This window comes from Populus alba, chromosome 2 (genome assembly GCF_005239225.2).
Source record: "Populus alba chromosome 2, ASM523922v2, whole genome shotgun sequence".
Taxonomy (NCBI): Eukaryota; Viridiplantae; Streptophyta; class Magnoliopsida; order Malpighiales; family Salicaceae; genus Populus; species Populus alba.
Genome location: NC_133285.1, coordinates 3,015,652 through 3,032,240, shown reverse-complemented (window position 1 = coordinate 3,032,240; position 16,589 = coordinate 3,015,652). Strand labels below are relative to the sequence as shown.

The window sequence follows — 16,589 nt, the reverse complement described above, 5'->3', positions numbered from 1 at the left end:
AAATCAACCTAATAACTCAACACCCACGTTTCTTTTCGGAGTCGGTTCTTGTCTTCTTGAGCCGACAAGTATGGTTCTCAAATATCCCTTAAATATTTTATTTTTTATAAAGATCATCTCTGCGGTGCCTAAAATATCCCTAGTCCACAAGTAAAGGGGAAGTGCTGGTTGTTGCTGCCTTGGAAACCCCTCGTCCCCTCCAACCTCTTCAGTTCAACTCACGAAGGAGGTTTTTTTTTATCTTGACTGTGACTGCTTCCTTTAACAACAGGCAAAGAAAGAGAGAGAAGAAGCCCAAAAAGCTTCTTAAATTCTCCTCCTCCTCCTTCTTCTCCTTCTCCTTCTTAGCAACAATAATAATAATTTAAATCAGAAGAAAACAAAACCCCAATTGAATTCCCCCAAGAAAGAAGAGAAGAGGAAAAAAAATCCCTCTTTCCTCCACGCAACCCAAACAAAACCCCCTCCCAAGCTACCTCTCTTTCTGCCGTTTCTTTCTTCTCCGAAGTCTTCTCTTCTTGGCAAAACAAAATATTTCATTGCCCTCAATTTCTCCAACGATAATCCCAGCCCGCTACTTGTTTCTGATCTCAGTGCAGTTTCTTTTAGTCGGCGCCACTGAATCCTCACTCTTTTTTCTTGATTTTTTCTTCCCTTCGGTTATATCGTTATTCTTTTCCGGGTTTCCAGGTAATTTCGTATCTTGTCGTATCTCTGATTACTTATTTTCTTACTTTTACGTGATGATAACATAGCACAACATGATTTCTTTTCTTTTTATTGATTTGAATGCTTTGTTTAATTTGTTAATCAATATGGGCAATTGGGATTAAGCTGTCCAAATTTAGCAAACTATGTTTTGGACTCAATATAATGATTATATGATCGAATAAAGCTTGCCCACCTCCCTTTTCAGTGAATTAACCAATTAATTTTGATTTTTCCTTTCTGGGTTTTGCTCTCTGTGGTGTTTTCAGTTTAAAAGTTCGTGACTTGTTGTTTACAGATTAAATCGGAGGCTCCGTCAAAACCCAACTCATAGCCTTGACTGTTTCATTGTTTGGCTTGATTTCAAGTGGCAAGTGATTCACTATTCTTACTCTCTTGCAAATATTTGATCTTAGATTAAGTTATAATTAATTTATTAAAGGGAGCAGCAGGGATAGCAAGAATAGCGCGCTTGAATTTAAGTAGTTGTAAAAGCAAAACAATGTCTGTACAGAGAGAGATCATACAGGGAGTAGCAAAGTTCTTGTTTATATTGCGGGATTGGGTAAAAATTGATTGCATTTTAGGACTTTGGTAGATGAACAGGCAGATATTTGATCACAATGTTAAGAATTACATCTGGTTCTATTATTTTTAAAATTTTCTTTTACCCACTAATTAAAAGTGTTTGTTTCAGTGGTTCTTAATAGATTTAGGATACTCAAAATGTAAGAGTACCTCCAGAATGATGCTATAATTTGATTATGTTTTGACACATTCTTTGTTGTGTTCATCTTCATACCGATTAATATGGAGCACTGGTAATATTGGTGGTTAACAAGTCTGAAAATTTCTTCCATCACCCCCTTTCCTTCCTGAAGATTTTATTTTCATTTTCTGAGTGGCATGTGATGAATGAGAAGTGGAAGATAATGTGGTTCTGTAAATGCTGTAGAAGTGGTATGTGATGAATGAGAAGTGGAAGATACTGTGGTTCTGTAAATGCTGTAGAAGTGGCATAGTTTGTCATGTAACTTCTTTAGTTTCTCAATTTTTGAATGTTAGCTGATTATTGTGGAAACAGGGGATTTTGCAAGCTAAACATAGTTTGCTATAGAAGGCATGACTAGTCTGATCCTTTTTATTTTTATTTTTCAGAGCTTTGCCTTAACCTTTTATGTGGTTTGGGGAATGGACTGGATCCTTTTGCCAATAGTAAGTGTTTGTGAATGATGTTCAGTGGGCAAAAGTTTAATGCTCTGAGCATATTCAAGTGGAAATGGCGTGGTGAATCATCTTTGACAACTAGCTTGCTTGATGATGTTCCACCAGAGATTGAATTATCAGATTATAGAAGGGTACCAAGTCCTGGTAGTGAGAGCCCTTCTGGGCTCCTTAATGGCGAGAGCTTGAATGTGGAACCAATTGCTGATTTGGACCTTTTCTTTGAAAGACTCTACAATTACTATTGTGAGAAAGGGCTTTGGTGTATTATTATAAAGTGGATAGTTGAGCTTTTTAGCCTGGGTTTCACCATTGGTTTCTCGGGATTTTTCTTATTATATGTTGATTGGAATGGTCTTCGAAATGCTAAGTGTGGGATGGATGCTGTAGAATCTGGAATCAAGCCCTGTGATCTTGCTAAAGAAGCTCTCCATCCTCACCCAGTAACCCCTCTAACGCTTTCAAAAGCTATCATTGTTGGTTATTTGGGGTTATTTTCTATATGTTGGATCTTCTGTTTCTTAAGGTTTTTTGCTCAATTGAAGGACATTCTTGGTATCCGGCACTTCTATTATAACAGGTGTGGCTGATCTTATCTGTATAAAATTTTGTCGGTGGCATTGCTTTTACTTCAGTACAAAGGTTTTCTTGTTTTTCAATTTTTTTTAGTATTTCAATAAGAGCAAAAGATGTTATCTTTTTTGCAGTCTCCATGTCACAGACAATGAAATTCAAACCATGCCATGGGCTACAGTTCTTGAAAAGGTTGTTGAGTTGCAACACTCACAACAACTGTGTGTGGTTAAGGACCTTACTGCTCATGACGTGGTGATGCGATTGATGCGGAAGGAGAACTACTTGATTGGAATGCTCAACAAAGGAGTGCTTGCTTTTCCAATCTCCTCATGGATTCCAGGTGCTGGCCCAACTGTCAGGAATGGTTCAAATGGAATGCAGCATCGCCTAATACTGACAAAACCCCTCGAGTGGACATTAAATTGGTGCATATTACAGAGCATGTTTGATCGGTATGTTTAATTTCACACTATTACCTGTTTGAATGCTGATTATATTGCATTTTCTCATTAGAATGTACTTTTTCTGCAGAAACTTTTGTGTTAGGAGGGACTTCATTTATAATCCTAATGCATTAAAGAAAAGGCTTATGGTAGTTGGTCTTGCAATGGTTGTCCTTTCACCATTTCTTGTTATATTCATGCTGGTGTATCTCTTCCTAAGGCATGCTGAACAATTTTATAATCATCCAAGCACAGCATCATCTCGAAGATGGTCAAATTTGTCAAGGTGGACTTTTAGAGAATTCAATGAGGTACAAACTCACCATCTCTCTCCCTCACATTAAGTTCAAGCAAAACTTTTCATAGTTGATATGCCTGCGTTTGAAATGTTGGCAAGGATATCTGTTTGAGTACAATGTTTGAATGTGTTTTAGTAAGAAAGTTTGAATGTGTTCTTGTAATTTTTAATGCTTGCCTCTTATCATTGTAATAAACTAGAAAAGCCTCTTGATATGTTGAACTTATTTTGGTGGTTTTTTAATATTGCTTATAGTCCTAAGAAGATGTGTTTTTCTGACAACCCTTTTTCCCATGTGTATGAAATAGAACTTGATTTATTTGATGGGATTTTAATGAACAGAAGCAAGATATTGTTGGGTGTTGTTAATTATTGTACGGATGAGGGCTATGCCTGTCTAAATTAATGTGTTTTTGGCATGTTAGATTGAGCGATTTGCTTCAGCACAAGAAATTGTTCTATATGCCATTTTCTCTTGTAAGATGAGAGTTCGTTTCCTTACTGTAGCTTTATTTCAATAAAAGAATGAGGGTACTAATAATTTTTTATATTATTTCTCACACATAGATCTGCCTCCTTGAACTCATCTTCTATAACTAAGATGGTGTATGTTTATGCTGCAGGTCGACCATTTGTTCAAGCATCGGATCAATAGCAGTGTGATGCATGCTTCAGAATATCTAAAGCAATTCCCCTCACCTATTATTTCAATCATCGCAAAATTCATCTCTTTTGTCTCTGGAGGCTTTGCTGCTATCCTGATCATCATTGCATTTCTGGAGGAATCTTTGCTAGAGGGCCATGTAATATACTCTCACTAATACTTAAAAAGATATTAGATAATACAAAACTGGCAGTGATAATGGATGATAATATGTATTTTTCATAATATTGAATTTTAATTATAATGCAGATATTTGGGCGCAACTTGTTTTGGTATGCTGCTGTTTTTGGAACTATAACAGCTATCAGCCGGGCTGCTGTTACAGATGAGCTCCTGGTCCTTGATCAAGAAGGGGCTATGTCTATGGTTGTCCAACACACACACTACATGCCAAAAAAATGGCGAGGCAAAGAAAATACTGAGAGGGTCCGCATGGAGTTTGAAACCTTATTTCAGGTAATGCAGATGAAGTTCATGCATTTGTATGAAAGAGTGTTGACCAAATATACTTATACCACCCTTGATCGCTTATACCACCACTGATAAACACCTGAATAAGTGATATTCATTGGGCCAAGAGCACCCCCTCGAGTAAAAGCTTCCATGGCCGGTTGACCAAAATGAGGATCCCAAATTGCATGAGCAATAGGTCTTTGCAAAGGGTCCTGCACCCATGTTTCAAAATTTCCTTGCCAAGCTACATGAAACAGATTTCTAGAAGTCCATAAAAAAATTATTGTTAATTGCCTGAAATGAGAAGCAAAATATTCTGATAAAGACGTTCCTCTATAATATCATCATGACTCTCGAAGCCATGTGTGGAGCAATACCAAACCAAATACAACGAGTAGTGGGATCTTGAGCTAAGCCTCAGAAATCTTAATGCCATAATGCCTTTCAAATCCTCCTTGCCATTATCTTACTGCAATAATTTTTGCTAAGAAGAAAGCCCATGTTGTGGCAATTCCACCTAGAAGGTAATGAGTTACTCCTACAACATGACCTTGTATAATGCTCAAGGCTCTAGGCTGAGTAGCAAGAGCAATTTTTAATTTATTATGAGCCCAAACGATTGAGTCAATAAGTTCTTGCTAATAACCACGACCGCTGAATAGAAACATTAAACTAAAAGCCCATACAAAGTGAGTGTCTAGGAAAAAAAGGCCATATGCAGATAATGAAGAACCATAAGACTGAATTACCTGGGATGCCTGTGCTCATAAGAAATAGCAGAGCCATCCATTAATAGTAATAGAACTCTGCGCAAAATTTCCTCCCGTGATATGAGTTACCACCCCTTTGTCACTTATTTTAACTGTTCTATGTGTTTTTTGTGATGCAGTATACTGGAATGATGTTACTTGAGGAGATGGCATCAATTTTCCTCACTCCATTCCTGCTTTTGTTTGTTGTCCCAAAGGTATCCATTTCATCTCTCAATAGACTCTGTATCTGGTTATTTTTATGACATATATTGGCTAATTTCGAGGTGGTGTGCTGTGATTTTTTGCAGCATGTGGATGACATCTTACAGTTCATTGCTGATTTCACAGTGGATGTTGAAGGTGTTGGCCATGTTTGCAGGTGTGCATTTGTTCTTATGTTTGAAAATTCCGAGTTTATGTTGAGCAATTTGACACCAAACCATTTATTAGCTTTGTTTCTTTGCATTGAAATCATTCAAATCTTGACTTCTAATGATCTTTCACAGTTTTAGTACTTTCAATTTTCAAAAGCATGGAAATAGCAATTATGGCTCTCCCTATAACACGCTTCGTTCCCAGAGAAGTTGCCAGGGGAAGATGGAGAAATCGTTTTTGAGGTATTATTGTAGAATTGTACTTGTAGATTCTTTCCATTTCAATTTAAGCTTTTGAAGCCTTGTGTTACTGTCCTTGTGCTTGCTTTACAAGCACAAAGAAGTCTTCTATACGTTCCTTAAGGAGAACAAGTCATTTTGGACATATAAATACTTGTTTTGTATGCTTGCCACTGTTATGTTCTATCTTGGAAAATGAAATAAACCATTGCAAGGTGCCTGCTCGTAATTTCGTTTTGTTTTAATTGTTCCCTTCAGTTGCTTCTCATCTTGCATCGTCTATTTTGCAGTTTTCAAAGTAGCTATCCTTCATGGGAACCCAACATTCACGGAAAGCAGTTCCTGTTAAATCTTAGAACTTTTAGGGATCAAAAGTTGCAAGGACAGGGAGTTAGACATGTGTACTCTCCTCGTAGAATGTGGCGAGGGAGCCCCAGTTATAGAGGCCCCGGTGATAGAAATATCCCTTTTTCAAGGGAAATGCCATTTAATACTCCCGGCTTTCAGCTGGGTTCTTTGTGGCTACTTGATATAGATCAGAGGAATCACCCATATCTTCTTGATTGTTATTATACTTCTCGACCTCATACTTCCACGGACAATACAAGAGATGCCACAGCAGTCCCGTTTGAAGCAGCTGAGCAACAACATTCAAGAGATTATTGGATGCCATCCAACTTGACACAAAATGAAGCACGACATGATGAAGATTTATGGGGTCACAATTACCAGGAACGATCAGTCTCTCATTTGGGGGCTTCTACGTCTGCCCCATTCTTCCAGGAAAGTGTGCTTCAACATCATGACTCCAGCAACCTTGCACATCCTACTAGGAGCCATTGGTGGGCTAGAAGTGGCCCGCGTGATGCACAGCCCCAAGCAAGTTTCCTCGAGCCTCCTGGTTTCCACCAAGCAAGTTTCCTCGAGCCTCCTGGTTTCCTCGAGCCTCCTGGTTTCCACCAAGCAAGTTTCCTTGAGCCTCCTGATTTCAACCGCTATGCTTCAGAAAATTTTCATGATAATTTCTCAGAAAGAAGCTTGGAGGAGCAAGAACAACACTTGGATTGGAGAAACTCTAACGGATTGTCCCGGACTACTTATTTGGATGATGACATTGACGCAGGAAGGAGTGTGAGTCTTCATTTTGACGACATTTATAGCAGACCGCCTGAAACACCCCCTGCATTTCGAGATCCCCCAACCTTTTGACATTCAATTACCTCTCCATTTGTTTGAGAGGTTCTTGTTTTTAGATTTGTGGAATGCATATGGGTTTCCGAAGATGGACTGTGATTTCTTTTCTGTGTAAAAAGGAAACTATGTATTCTTTGTTGTATATAAGATTCAGTACGAGGTTAGATTCTCAAGGAGACCCCATCCCATTTTAGAAGGTAGCAGGCTCCAAAGTCACTGCAGCCCTTATGGAACTGTAAAAACATTTCCCATCTATTGATCTATTTCAAATCCTATTCTAATCAACTAGTTCATTTGATCATTTGCTTGCCGTTGATTGAGTGAATTTTGTTCTCGAGTTGTCCCAGGTAGTCTGGTCTTAACTGTACTTCAAAATTGAAAGATTTTAGCCGAAAGGGAAGTTTACTCAACTCAACCCAACAGGGTCCGTCCAAAGATTGTTTTTTCTTTTCCCTAATGAAAATAGAACCTCCTCAGACATTGACGAGTTTATGAATTCTGTGGAGACTATTCGATTCAACTCAGCGAAACCACAGCGTTTTTAATCAATAGCTCCTTTCTACCCCTTTTTTTAAGGCATGAACTATTGTCAACAGGTAAGACTCGGGAAACCAGAAATCTCCTTACGGTTTTGGGTTTTGCAAGGGTTTAAGCAATTCAACAGACTAGACCAAAACCAAAAAGGAGCAGACTTTAACAGAAATCCCACCATGAAAAGAGCTTTGATCTCACTTCTATCTCATTTTACTCGCCAAAAAACCAAAACAGTAATCCCTCTTCTGTCCAGAAACTACACATCATCTGACCGCACAGATACACCTTCCTCCGCCTCCTAACTTCATTCAGCTACCCATGATCTCAAAATCCTGCACCAAAACCAATGGCCTTATAGTCAAGCCCCACCAATTCCAAGCAAACCCATCTCGAAACATTGACACCCTTGTTGGAACACCTCAAATTCCTCTAGGAGGAAAGATCTCAACTTGAAGAGGCTTTTGAGTCTTTAGTGACAATTGAGGACATGCTCAAAGCTTTTGAAAACATGGAGGCTTGTTTTGATGAGAGAGAACTTGGTTTGGCTTTACTGAAAGTTGGACTTTAACTTGACCAACAAGGCGAGAACCCTGAAAAGGCTTTATCTTTTGCTACAGAGCTTTGAAAGTTCTCGATAGTGGCGATGATAAGATAAGCTTAATTTTCTTGTTGCTATGACTTTACAATTAGTGGGTTCTGTTATTTGTAGTTTAAAAAGGTTTAATGATAGTTTAGGGTGTTGTTTCAATAGAGCTAATATGATGCTGGGGAGGCTAGAGGAGGAGGGGAATGTTAATGTTGAGGATATTAGGCCGGTGTTGCACACTGTGCTGCTTGAGTTAGCTAATGTGAAGACTGCGATGGGGAGGAGAGAGGAGGCTATATATAATTTTAAGAAGTGTTTAGAGATGAAGGAAATGCTATGGAGAAAGGAAGAAAAGAATTGGGTGTGGATATGGGGAACTGGCGGCGGCTTATGTTGCAGTTCTGAATTTCAAGGAGGCATTGCCGTTTGGTTTGAAGGTGTTGGAGATACATAAGAGTGGACTTGGGAAAAATTCCGAGGAGTTTGCACATGATAGGAAGCTTCTTGGGGTCATCTATAGTGGGTTGGAGGAACATGTCAAGGCATTGGGGAGCAGAATGCACTGTCACGGAAGGTTTTGATGAATTGGGGTCTTAGTTCTGAATTGCTTAATGGAGAGATTGATGCTGCTAATATGGGGATTGAATTGGGCAAGTATGACGAGTTTATTAATACTTTGAAGGGTGTTGTCCAGCAGACAGAGAAAGATAGCTGGACTCAAGCATTAGTGTTTATCTCTATGGCAAAGGCACCGTGTAATCTAGAGAAGTTTGCAGATGCGAAGAGGTGTCTGGAGATTGCTTGTGGAATTCTTGACAAGAAAGAAACGGCTTCTGCAGCTGAAGTCGCTGGGGCATACTCAGAGATAGCGATGCAATATGAGACTAGGGACAGGTTTGAAACGGCAATTTCATTGCTAAAGAGAACCCTGTCTATGCTCGAGAAGCTCCTACAAGAACAGCACGCAGAAGAAAATTCTTCTGCTATAATCGGGTGGTTACTTTTGTTGACATGTAAGGTGACTTAGGCTATTCCTCTCTTGGAGAGTGCTACTGAAATTTTGAAAGAAAGCTTTGATCCCAAACATTTTGGAATTGGATATTTCTAGAACAATTTGGGGGCTGGATATTTGGAATTGGATAAACCGCAGTGAGCTGCACAGATTTTTGCAGTTGCTATCATACAGATTCAATTGACGCATGTCCGAATCTCTCAAAAGCATTTGGTGCCAGGGGAATGTAAGGACATATCCTCAGTTCCTGGTTCGTGGTTTCTGGTTTTATTTCAGGCACATGGCTATTGATTCATTAAGCAATCATTATTTGCTATTCCAAATCTGTTATGCTGATTAAAATGAGTGCTTTGATATTGCTGTCTTCCTCTTCATTTTATCAAGGGAAAATCATATATGTCAGGTCGAGCAGGTGAATATGCAAGAATGCAGGCACAAACTCAATATTTCTTCTTCATCTGGACCTTTGGCTCTCGGCCTCACGCTTGGTACCTTAAAGGGTTTTAACAAGCCAAATTAGAACATATTCTTAACTCAACTTTTACATAAGCGAGCAAATAAATAACTCTTTTAATTTATAAGTAGATCAAAAAAGGCTTTAGCATCATGTGTCATGTTTGAATATCTTCATGCCATTTGTGGGTTAGGCTAGTACAATTTTACTTTTCTTTTTTATAAATGCTCTGGAACAGTAGTTTGTGTTGTTGCTTATCATGGTAATTGATAAGAACATTCCCTTAGTTCCTGGTTCGTGGTTTCTGGTTTTATTGCAGGCGCATTGCTTTGATTCATTAAAAAAATCATTATTGTGTTGCTGTTCCAAATCTGTTATTCTGATTAAAATGAGTACTTTGATGCTGTCTTCCTCTTCATGAAGCCTTTATCAATGGAAAATCATGTAAGTTGGGTCGAGCATGTGAATATGCATGGATGCATGCACTTACTCAATATTTCTTCATCATCTGGACCTTTGGCTCTCCACCTCTGGCACTTCTCAAAGGGCTTCAATAAGCCAAATTATAACATACTTCATTAACTCAACCTTTACATGAGCGAGCAAATAAATTATTTTTTATATATAGATAGATAAAAAAAGATATTTTAGCATCATGTTTGGATATCGTCATGCCATTTGAAGGCAAGGTTTATAGTGCTATAATTTTACTTTTTTATGAAGGCTCTGGAACAGTGGATTGTGTTGCTGCTTATCACGGTAATTGAAGTTAATAATTCTGGTGCTATTAAGCATGCCTTGTCTATATGCCCACATTCATTCATCAAGGCAGCAAGCAAATGACATGGAATTTGGTGTCTAGGTTGTTTGGTTTTATGTTGCGATCTCAAATTAGAATTTTGTAGTTTCTAAAAAATCTTTCTTGGATTTTGCAGCTATACCCTTGCCATTTAATTCCAGCGGCGAGCAATAGATGCCTGGGAAAGTCATGGACCAAGGCAACATGAGCTCACGACCAATAGATGCCTCACAGTAGCCCCTCTGGAAGAAACTTACAGCTTGACATTCCTCTCAACCAGTATCGAACAAGCATGATGTAGTCTGATAAACATCCAGCCCTGAGTTACATTTCTTTGTTTGGTTAGCTTCTCTCTTTCTATAAGGGTGTTTTTTTTTTTTCCCACTTAGCTTTTCTCTGTAAGTAGATATGGTAATTTATTGCTATCTGTGGTGCCTTTTCTTTTCATATGTACTTATAGAGTTTAAGTTCTTTAAGCAACTCAAACACAGTTTCGATGTGAAAATTGGTTTTGGGGATGTGTGCTTTTTCTTTGATTGTGTTTGCCTGATAAAGACTGAAATTAGTGTATTTTGTGTCTTTTAACTGCTAAATTTTCTTTTCAAAGGAACTTGTACATTCATCTTAATCTGTATTCTGACTTTAGAGTTGTCTGTGAATAAATCCATGTTCATGGAAAACTTGATAAATAAGGCTCAATAATGCTTTCCATGTAATGTCACCATTCTTCTCAACTTTTACTTCACATAATATGATTATATTACACGTGCTTCTAAACATTCAGTTTTGGTGACTTGGAAATTCAACCTGTTTCTTCGTAATCAACAGGACCCTAAAAACCATTTTGAGGATGAGAAACTATAACTGCAGACTCGTCATAGGTGTCCCACTGGAGTTTCATCTGGCTATGATTCACTGAATTTGTGATATTGTTTTGTTATAGTGTCTGCGCTACATTGTTATGTTTATGTAGCTTTGCTGAGGCAGGAACACATGGAATGATGCTTGCAAGGCAGGGTTTGCAATTGAGACTGAGGGCATTATGTTTAGCTACGACAGGGTAAAATTTCCTCTTAGTATGTGATATTTTGCTTACTTCTTTGTTTTTCTTTCATCTATCCTTTTCATATTTTTTTTTGTGGGTGGTGAGGGGGTTAAAGATGAGGCCCGATGAACCTTGAGCTGCACAGGTGGGGGTAGCCTTACATCACTCCTAAATTTCATCCATCCTCCCAGGATTTAAACATCATACTTTCAAGTGGAAATCCCAAATTTAACCGTTAGACCATGCCTAGGACTCACATTGGCATTGTTTCTAAATATGTAGTTTGCACTCATGTAAGTTAACATGAGTTAGCTGTTAGTCTCTCTTCTGAATTTTTGTAAATAAAAAACAGGAGAAATTATTCAGATCTTTCAAAATATGTATTTGCTGCAAATTAATTGTTCCCTTACAAATAATAAAAAATACTGAGATTTTTACTTCAACTGATATCTGGGATGCTCTTAGTGAAACTCTCCAGCTGCTTTTTGGCATCTGGAAACAGATGGCAGACCTTCACTCAAATCCGTATCTTAAAACCATAATGGAACTTGGGCAGAATAATCTCTTCTGCGCATTACCAACACCAGTATAATTACTACAAGACAAAAGAGGTTGGTGATCATTCACAGAGGAGGTCCCTTTTGCGGTTTTCACTCATAGTTGCTCATTATTCCGGTCCCCTTGCCATGACTTACATAATAGCTTCCCCCTTCCAATCGGCCCCCTCCCCCGGTGTTTGTCTCACCCAGTCTCTCTGGATAAAGAGGTGTTAAAACAATCATTTCTATTCATAAAGAAAAAAGGAACTCAAAACAGAAAAAAAGAGGAGTCCACCCTAAGTGGTTTAAGCAATGATTCTCATAAGCATGCTTGCATCTCAGTAGGAGTCCGTGTATACCGTTCATTCTATGCATGATATCAATCCGAAGCCACCATAGATTTTTATCTGTTCCTCATTTGTAACTATTCAATCATATGAAAAACACCAGCAAACCCTTCGAAAAAAATGAAATATCAAACAGGACATGAAGACAAGATTTCAGACTAAATCTTCTTGCATTATATCTCAAATTCAACCGGACGTACTGCTTTTCTGGATCCTCGGACATGAACAAATGGAAAAACTGACCTAAGTACTCTGTTACTACTTTCCTCGGTATTGCTAATTTCCCTATGATGGATATTTTGATGAATGATTGCTTGAACACTTGAGTAAAGCTGTCGATCCACTGCAGAATCCAGTGAGAAAGATCTCCTCAACGGTTGGATGGAAAACTGATCATCTTTCCCCCTTACATCAATGCATTCATCACCCATAATTGAGATATGGTGTTGCTTCCTTGTTTTCAACTTTCCAAGCTTCTGCTCTATCTTCATTGGCGATCGACTTCTGAGTCTCATCTGAACTTCTCTTGAGGTGTTTCTTTCATGTTGCCTAGGAGGTAACAAACCTCCATCATCTTCTCCACCCAATTCGATCACCACATAATCTTCATCACTTCCCATAAGACTATCGGTGTATGGCTGCGAGCCTTGAGGTGATGAGCTAGGAGCAATGATGCGGTCAACTGGATATTTAGTACCAGAGCCTGAAATGCTTGTTCTGCAAAGTGGGCAATTAGCATTGCTTTGAAACCATATGTCAATGCAATCCAAGTGAAATGCATGGCTACAGTTTGGAAGAACTCTAAGCATGTCTTGTTCTTGGAACTCATTCAAACAGACCACACAGCCACAGCTGCTCCTCTCCCGACCTTCTTCTCTCCTGTACTGAAATGTTGGTATCTCGCGAATTACTGACTCGTCCAGCCCACGATTCCACATGGTTGGAGAGAGGGCTATAAACGAATCTTCGTTACGTCTAGCTCTCCAAACAGTGAACCACCTTATAAGATTAAATTGGTTCCAGTTGGAGCAACATTTGTTCACAAAGACGTAGTAACCTACTAGCAAGAAAGCTGTGCCCATGATGCTCAACACAGCAATAGCTAATAGAGGGAAAGCATGGTCTGAAGTAGGGGAAGGTTGTTGATAGATAAGATTCTGCTGGTTTCTGAAGGCATGAATGTAGTATTGTCTATGTACTGGTGCCATAGGTAAATGGGTTTCAATTCAAAGTCTTGGATTCTACAAGTAGAGAGACAAAAGGGGAGGTTGACTGATGGGTTTAGCTTCTTCCATAAAAAAGAATTTCTTCAATCAGAATAAAGAGAAAATAGAGGAGAGAGATGGGAGAAGCTTAATGGAAAACACTCCTACACAAGGGTTAAAACGTGCGCCACAGATTCACCAGGTAAACCACAATGATATCTCATTGAATGAAGAGGATAGACTTGAGATGAACACAAGCATGTCCATGTTTAAAGTTAAGAGAGAGTGGCGAAGCTGCCATCATACTTCCCACTAGCAGTTTATATTAAAGAAATGAATTTGGACCCAACATGCTGTATACTTGCTTCATGATATTGGACCCCTGCTGTTTTATTTCTCATTTTCTTGGGAAACAGCATTTCTTTTGTTCCCTTTTCCTCAACTTTCTAAAGTTTTAGGGCATACCTTAACAGCAAAGCAAGACTTTTTTTTTTTTTTTTTGCGAAAAACCATAGTTTATAGATATGTCTTTTGCTCCCCTTTTCACTCGGTAAAAGGCCTACAAAATCTTCAAGATAAAGGAGTTGGAGCATAGAATTTCTAAATCAAAATTCCCAAATTTGAACATCTGGGCTATTCTTTTAGATCAGTCATGTGGTATGCAATAGGCAATGACGGCGGGCATAGCGTGCAGACATCACTAGTAACATAGTCGCAGAGTTAAGGAGCATTCGCTGAGCTTCAGTTTGGCTCGGGACTTGAGTTGTCGTAATAGGATCCTTGAATCGTGATTTAAAACCATGCTAATAATGCCTCCTCCTCTGCTATCTGTTAGGATACAGAGAAATGAACAATTAAAATGAGCTTTATTGTTACCTTGAATTATACCTCTTGCATAGTTGTTGACTCGGCTTCGGACCGGGTGAATTTGTACCTTTTTAATTCGATTTAAACATGAACAAAATCGATTTCTGAATTGTGAAATTCCCGCTGTACCCCCAACTGGCCAGTTCTAATTTATTATCTTTGATATTTTGATTGTCAATTGTCAACAAATTGGCCAAAAGAAGAAAAGAAAAAAAGGATTGAACATGGCTTTGCCTATTTCCAGATTTCAGGACAAGTTTCTTTTGTTCCCTGCCCAGCAGCTAGGTCAGGCCCATTTCTATCTTCATCTCTTCTTTTGATGGGCCGTGTCCATGGTCACTGGGCTTGGCCCAGCTCACGATTATCGTTTAATACATCAACTGATCAACACCACTGGAACGGAACAGAATTTTGCTAATTAATGGAGCAAACTAATGTGCAAGTTTTGGCCGCACCTCTGTTGAATTTTAACTCAATATTTAAAAGTAATCCTTGAGGTTTATTGCTGGTTAAACTCTAGTACCTTCAAATCTATCCAAATTAGTGCTATCCAAGTTATTAACTTCTTGGCACCTCTTTAATCTCTTAAACCTGTGATTTCAGGGCAAATATCACGGTTTTAAAACCCTAACAATCATATTAAGATATAGTTTTTTAAAAAATATTTTTTATTTAAAAATTTATAAAAATAATATATATTTTTAATTTTTAAAATTATTATATCAAAACGATTTGAAATTATTAAAAAAAAATAATTTGAAGTAAAAAGAAAATATAAAAAAATTTAATTTTTTTTAAAAATACTTTTCAAATATAAAAAAAAAACCCGTTCTAAATATTTTATTATTATTAACTTTGTTATGGTTATTATTATTACTAGAAATCTTCGATGAACTTCGAGCACAATGAAACACTCATCCTCCCCATTACAGAGAAAATAAAATTAATTATATTTTAAACTCTTCAAGATTTTAAAAATAGCTATTGAATATATAATCGACTAATCGTTACACTAAATTATATATTTACGTAACCGTCACCGATCTTTGAAGAAAAGAACAAAAAAAAAAAAAGTGCTGCGAGCCATCAGTTTGAAGAAAAATCAACGGTAAGCCAACATAGCCAATAGAAACCTAACACGTCAGAACGAATTTAGTATCCCGTCCAAGAAAATCACACACAAACACTCCACGATAAAATTAACTGACAAAACCTCAAAAAATAAAAATAAAAATAAAAATAAAAAAGCAGCTACAAAAGATTATATAAAAAAAACGATTCAATAATAAGAGGGAAAGAAAGGACCGCAAGATTAGAATTCGAGACCCGAGAAAAATAAAAGGAGAGTGAGTGAGTGTGTGGCTGTGCCAGTCCCTCTGTTCAGAAAAAAGCTCCTCCGGGCTCCGCCCCAGGTCCTGGTGGCTAACTTCACAACTGCCGTCGTGTCACTCCTCCAAGTATATAAAAGAAAATAAAGACAGCTTTTGCTCTATCCAAGACATTGGCAGACTTATACTTAATTTTATTAATTAAAATGAGATAAGTAAAATTCTAATTTATAACTATTTGACATAAAATCTCTATACTATAATAAAGAATCCATGACAGAGTGCTCAAACGAATCCATGAACAAAGTTTGCTGACCAGTCTGCAACAAAACCCGTCTCACAGTAGACATGATGGAGCATCAGAAAACCACTCTCCAATAACCCGAAGAACAGAACAGCTGTAAGAAGCTTGATGGTTCGTGTCCGAAATCGAGTCAAGTACAAACTGAAAGCAATTCAGTTTTACCAGCGAGGCCGGCAAGCATCTCCACCATCTTTCAAGCCTATCTGAGACAAGGGAAAAAAGGATGTGGCAGTAAAAGACAAATACTGAACTCGAGTTCGTACTGGCATTAGAAAAAGACAAACAATAGGTTACATGTTCAGGTGAGTTTAGCCGGAAGACAAACAATATCGATCTTTCATGGACGAGTGAGGGTTCAGTAATATCAGGCGCCATGATCGAGGGTTTGATTATATTTCTTCCATGCCAACTAGGGTTTCGTAATTGATTCCACGCACTCCACTCCAATTTGACTAGTACTCCTGAAGCAAGTTACATGTTCTTATTAAATGTCTCATTACTGAAATTATTCAGTAAATTAAGTTGTTATTTTTAGAAAAATAGATATTTTTCTACTCTTTACCATGATTTTTTTCTAGTTTTTTTTCATAGTTTATTATATATAAAAAAACATTTTGACAAGTGAAAACATTTATGATGTTTT

At 37.9% G+C, this 16,589-nt stretch overlaps 2 protein-coding genes and 1 pseudogene across 5 annotated transcripts; 2 read left to right on the top strand and 1 right to left on the bottom strand.

Moving 5' to 3' along the window:
• The first annotated feature begins 146 nt into the window (after window positions 1-146).
• On the top strand, window positions 147-7,211 carry LOC118049434 (autophagy-related protein 9). Of its 4 annotated transcripts, XM_073407349.1 has the most exons (12): window positions 147-690; window positions 1,007-1,078; window positions 1,867-2,512; window positions 2,640-2,960; window positions 3,040-3,262; window positions 3,873-4,052; window positions 4,163-4,369; window positions 5,256-5,333; window positions 5,427-5,497; window positions 5,625-5,735; window positions 6,023-6,627; window positions 6,661-7,211. In XM_073407349.1, the coding sequence occupies exons 3-12, from the start codon at window positions 1,938-1,940 to the stop codon at window positions 6,939-6,941; spliced, it is 2,652 nt and encodes an 883-aa protein (XP_073263450.1). In that variant the 5' UTR covers window positions 147-690; window positions 1,007-1,078; window positions 1,867-1,937; the 3' UTR covers window positions 6,942-7,211. The 4 variants fall into 4 exon arrangements, with proteins under 4 accessions (XP_073263450.1, XP_034915327.1, XP_034915328.1 ...); XM_035059436.2 differs by having other exon boundaries at window positions 6,023-7,211; XM_035059437.2 differs by lacking the exon at window positions 1,007-1,078 and having other exon boundaries at window positions 6,023-7,211.
• Window positions 7,212-7,357: 146 nt separating this feature from the next.
• On the top strand, window positions 7,358-10,755 carry LOC118049436 (protein KINESIN LIGHT CHAIN-RELATED 1-like; annotated as a pseudogene).
• Window positions 10,756-11,746: 991 nt separating this feature from the next.
• On the bottom strand, window positions 11,747-13,940 carry LOC118049437 (RING-H2 finger protein ATL16). The gene has a single exon (XM_035059439.2). It carries the CDS (start codon window positions 13,448-13,450, stop codon window positions 12,416-12,418), a length of 1,035 nt encoding a protein of 344 aa, XP_034915330.1. The 5' UTR covers window positions 13,451-13,940; the 3' UTR covers window positions 11,747-12,415.
• Window positions 13,941-16,589: the final 2,649 nt, after the last annotated feature.